The sequence below is a fragment of the Chaetura pelagica genome, unplaced genomic scaffold (genome assembly GCF_000747805.2).
Source record: "Chaetura pelagica isolate M959 unplaced genomic scaffold, ChaPel_1.0 scaffold757, whole genome shotgun sequence".
Classification (NCBI taxonomy): domain Eukaryota; kingdom Metazoa; phylum Chordata; class Aves; order Apodiformes; family Apodidae; genus Chaetura; species Chaetura pelagica.
The window spans coordinates 917174-920329 of record NW_009970727.1 but is presented as its reverse complement, the minus strand read 5'-3'; the positions used below and the strand labels follow the sequence as shown (position 1 = coordinate 920329).

At 61.2% G+C, this 3156-nt stretch overlaps 1 protein-coding gene across 1 annotated transcript; it reads right to left on the bottom strand.

The window, feature by feature from the left end:
- Nucleotides 1-376: 376 nt before the first annotated feature.
- On the bottom strand, nt 377-2001 carry HMGA1 (high mobility group AT-hook 1). Its single transcript, XM_010007119.1, has 4 exons — nt 1900-2001; nt 985-1065; nt 512-562; nt 377-421 (listed from the first exon to the last, which is right to left on the bottom strand). Exons 1-4 carry the CDS (start codon nt 1999-2001, stop codon nt 377-379), a joined length of 279 nt encoding a protein of 92 aa, XP_010005421.1.
- Between the last annotated feature and the right edge of the window lie 1155 nt (nt 2002-3156).

The following is a 3156-nucleotide window of genomic DNA, read 5'->3' as shown; positions in this document are numbered from 1 at the left end:
CTTGCCTGCCAAAGAGGGACACGTTGTCCCCAGCATGGCCCTGCTGGCATGGTCCAGGCTCCATCCCACCCCACCCGGGATCCCCCGTGGTGCTGGGAGCCCCACAATGTGACCCCCTCCCTTGTTTTTTCCAGCCCCACCTGATCTCAACACCTCTCACCCTCCGGAAGGGATTTAAGTGGGATAAAGGGGTAAAACCCACCCGTGGGACAGAGCAGCTGCAGCCTGAGGATGCTCTTGGGTGGCTCTGGTGTCCCTAGTGCCTGGTGGCAGCTCCTGAGTGCAGGGATGTGACCCAGGGCTGGGGACAGGGGGATGTGCACACCAGGGATGGAGAGAACAACCTGCTCCCAGGTGTCTGGGTCCTGCTTTTTGCTCACTCTCCCCTGTTTGCTGCCTGCTCTGCCCTCACCCAGTCTGGCTGTGGGGACAACTGGGTGGCTGCCATCCCCCCAGAAGTGCCCAGCACCCTGCCAGGGTGGAGGGGGAAGGGGAAAAAAAGCCCACTCACTGATTTTTTGGGTCGGCCTCGAGGTTTTCTCCCTGGTGTGACCGCAGCTTTCTGAGCAAACACAGAGAGAACTGGTCAGGCTGGGGATGTCCCCTTGTCCCCAGGGGGAACAGATCCTGTTCCCCTCCCTCCTGCCCACCCCTCACATGCCAAATTCATCACCCCCGTGGCATCTCCTTGGGCTGCTGCACCCTGGGTGACCCCGGGGTTGCAGCCAGGTCCCTCTGACCCCCCCCTGGCCACCAGTTTCCAGCTCTGGGCTGCCCTGTCCCCATGACTCAGGGGGTGATGCAGGATGTGACTCACAAACAGGTTCCTGTGTGTGACACACACGGTCCTCACCTCCCTCCCAGCCCAGCCCTGGGGGCCACCACGGAGACACCCCATCCCAGGGGTAGATCTGCCCTGAATTGTCTAGGATTGAGCTCAAAACAGCACAGCCACGTGGTGGCTCGAGCAGAGCAGCCACCTACCCTGCCCTTGGGGGTGGCCTTGTTCTTGCTGCCCTTGGGTCGTCCGCGGGGTCTCTTGGGGGTCGGGGCCTCACTGGGCTCCTGCTGGAGGGAGAGCAAAGGAAGGGGGGGAGTCACTGCAGATTGGGGGTCTCCAGGGAGTTGGGGGGTGCCTGGAGCAGCTCCCAGTGCAGCAGCACACACTGGGAGCCCCCATTCACCACAGCAGATCCCACTTGTGGCAGGAACGCTCTTGTATGTAGGGTACTGGGAGCACTGGTGGTACTGGTTGCACTCGTGTGTGGCCTTCAAGCCATGACCCATCCATCCCACCCTGGCATTAATCTCTGGGTTTTATCTGGATGGTCCCTGCTGGTTTCTCAGCCCCAGATCCCAGCTCGGTGCTGGTGCCCAGCAAAGTGTTGGGGAAGCATCAAATCCCCTTTTTCTGCAGGAAAATGATGTGCACAGACTCCCCCCTGCCCTGGGTGGAGGGAGGAAGGGAGGGGGGCAGCAGGGGGGGAGGTTGGCACCACAAAGTCTCCAGCAGCATCTTATCCTTCTGAGCAGCTTTTGCTAATGAGGCTTTAATTAGCCTGTCTGCAAAGGCAGGTTCAGCTGCAGCCCAGGGAGGAGCAAAGAAGGTTCTGAGCCCTTCCCTGGCCATAGAGGAGGTCTGGGGTGTTGGAGGGGCTCTGAAGACCCTCAGACGTCCTGGTGAGCACCCAGGAGCTGCTGCCTGCAGGGATGTGATGGGGTATCCCCATCCCAGGGGATTCCAAACCCACTCCCTCCCCAGGGGATGCTGCCAGGGTGTGATCTGAGGGGCTTCTCACCACCCCATAGCCTGGGGGTGCCCACGCTTGAGGTCATTGCTGTGGGCAGAGCTGCTCAGTGGGTGCCCACCCCCCTTTCCTCCATGGGGACCCCACATACCTGTGGCTTCTTCCTGGGTCGCCCCCGGCCCCTCTTCTCCGACACGTCCTTCTCCCCCTTGGAGGCCAAGGGCTGGCTGGATTTGGTGCTGGATTCACTCATTGTCCTTCCAGCAGCCCTGAGGAAGGGCAGGAAGGAGAGGGAAGTTGGTCAGCAGTGGTTCTTCCACCCCCCCAGCCCTCACCCTGAGGCAGGTGGTGGGTGCAGGGGACCACAGAATTAACTCCAGGGGCTGTGAGGGACAAGTGGAGCTGCCAGAGCCTCCCGTGGGGTCAGCCTGGCTGTGCCCATGTCCCTGCTCCCCCCAGGGGAAGGATGCTCAGCACCCCCCCAGGGGAAGGATGCTCAGCACCCCCCACAGCTGCATCCAGGCTGCTCTGTGGGGACAGGGGTGGTACCAGCACAGACAGCAGGTGACAAGCACCAGGATGTCCCCTCTAAAAACACCTCTTAGAATCAAGATTCAGCTGCAAGGAGCAGCTTCTGCCCCACTCAGGTCCTTCCCAGAGGATCCCTGCTTTCCCCTGGGGTGGGTTTGCAGCCACATCCCTCCCAAGGGTGCAACCTGAATCCTCCCATCACCGGCTGGGGAGCAAAACCAGCCAACTGGGGGGTCACAATCCTGCTCCAAGCCCTTGGCACAGGTATCCTGTGGGATCAGCCAGCTCCCAGGGTCCCCAGCAGGTATTTGGGGAGTGGCAGCTCGGCCAGCCCTTCCCACAGAGCCCGTCCCCATTTCCCCAAAAAGGAGGAGAAAGGCTCCAGATTTAATCTGGAGTGCTTGAAATGCCAGACAGGTGAGTCAGGACAGGACAAGTGGGAGCACCAGGGGCCTCTGGGCAACCCCACTGGGGTCCTGGGGCCCTGGAAGGACAGTCCAGGCTCCCACAGCCCTGTTCCCCCCACCCAAGGTGGGTGCTGCACCCCTGGTCCTGCTCCTGCCACCCCAGCTGGGTTTAGGGACAGGCACTTGTCAGGGGACACAGAGTTGTCCCCTTCCTCCCCCTGAGCACGTCCCAAAGGGCTGGATGTCTTTCCTCCCCTCATGGGGAAATCCCACAGGAGGGAAAGGCTCCATCTTTTCCTCACCACCTTGATTCTTCCCCAGGGACACAGGGAAAACCTGCTTTTCCAGAACTACGGGGCTGGTTCCACACCCAACTCTCCCAGCCCAGGAACCAGGAGGGAGGGCTCCAGACTGGAAGGGAGCAGGATTTACTACCACAGCCCCAGCACTTACTGATGGCCCTGAGCACA

Coding starts and splice junctions, on each gene's coding strand:
- HMGA1 (XM_010007119.1), bottom strand. CDS start 2,001: ATGAGTGAATCCAGCACCAAATCCAGCCAGCCCTTGGCCTCCAAGGGG. Junction 1,066..1,899: donor GACCCAGGAAGAAGCCACAG/GTATGTGGGGTC, acceptor TCCCTCCAGCAG/GAGCCCAGTGAGGCCCCGAC. Junction 563..984: donor AGGCCACCCCCAAGGGCAGG/GTAGGTGGCTGC, acceptor GTGTTTGCTCAG/AAAGCTGCGGTCACACCAGG.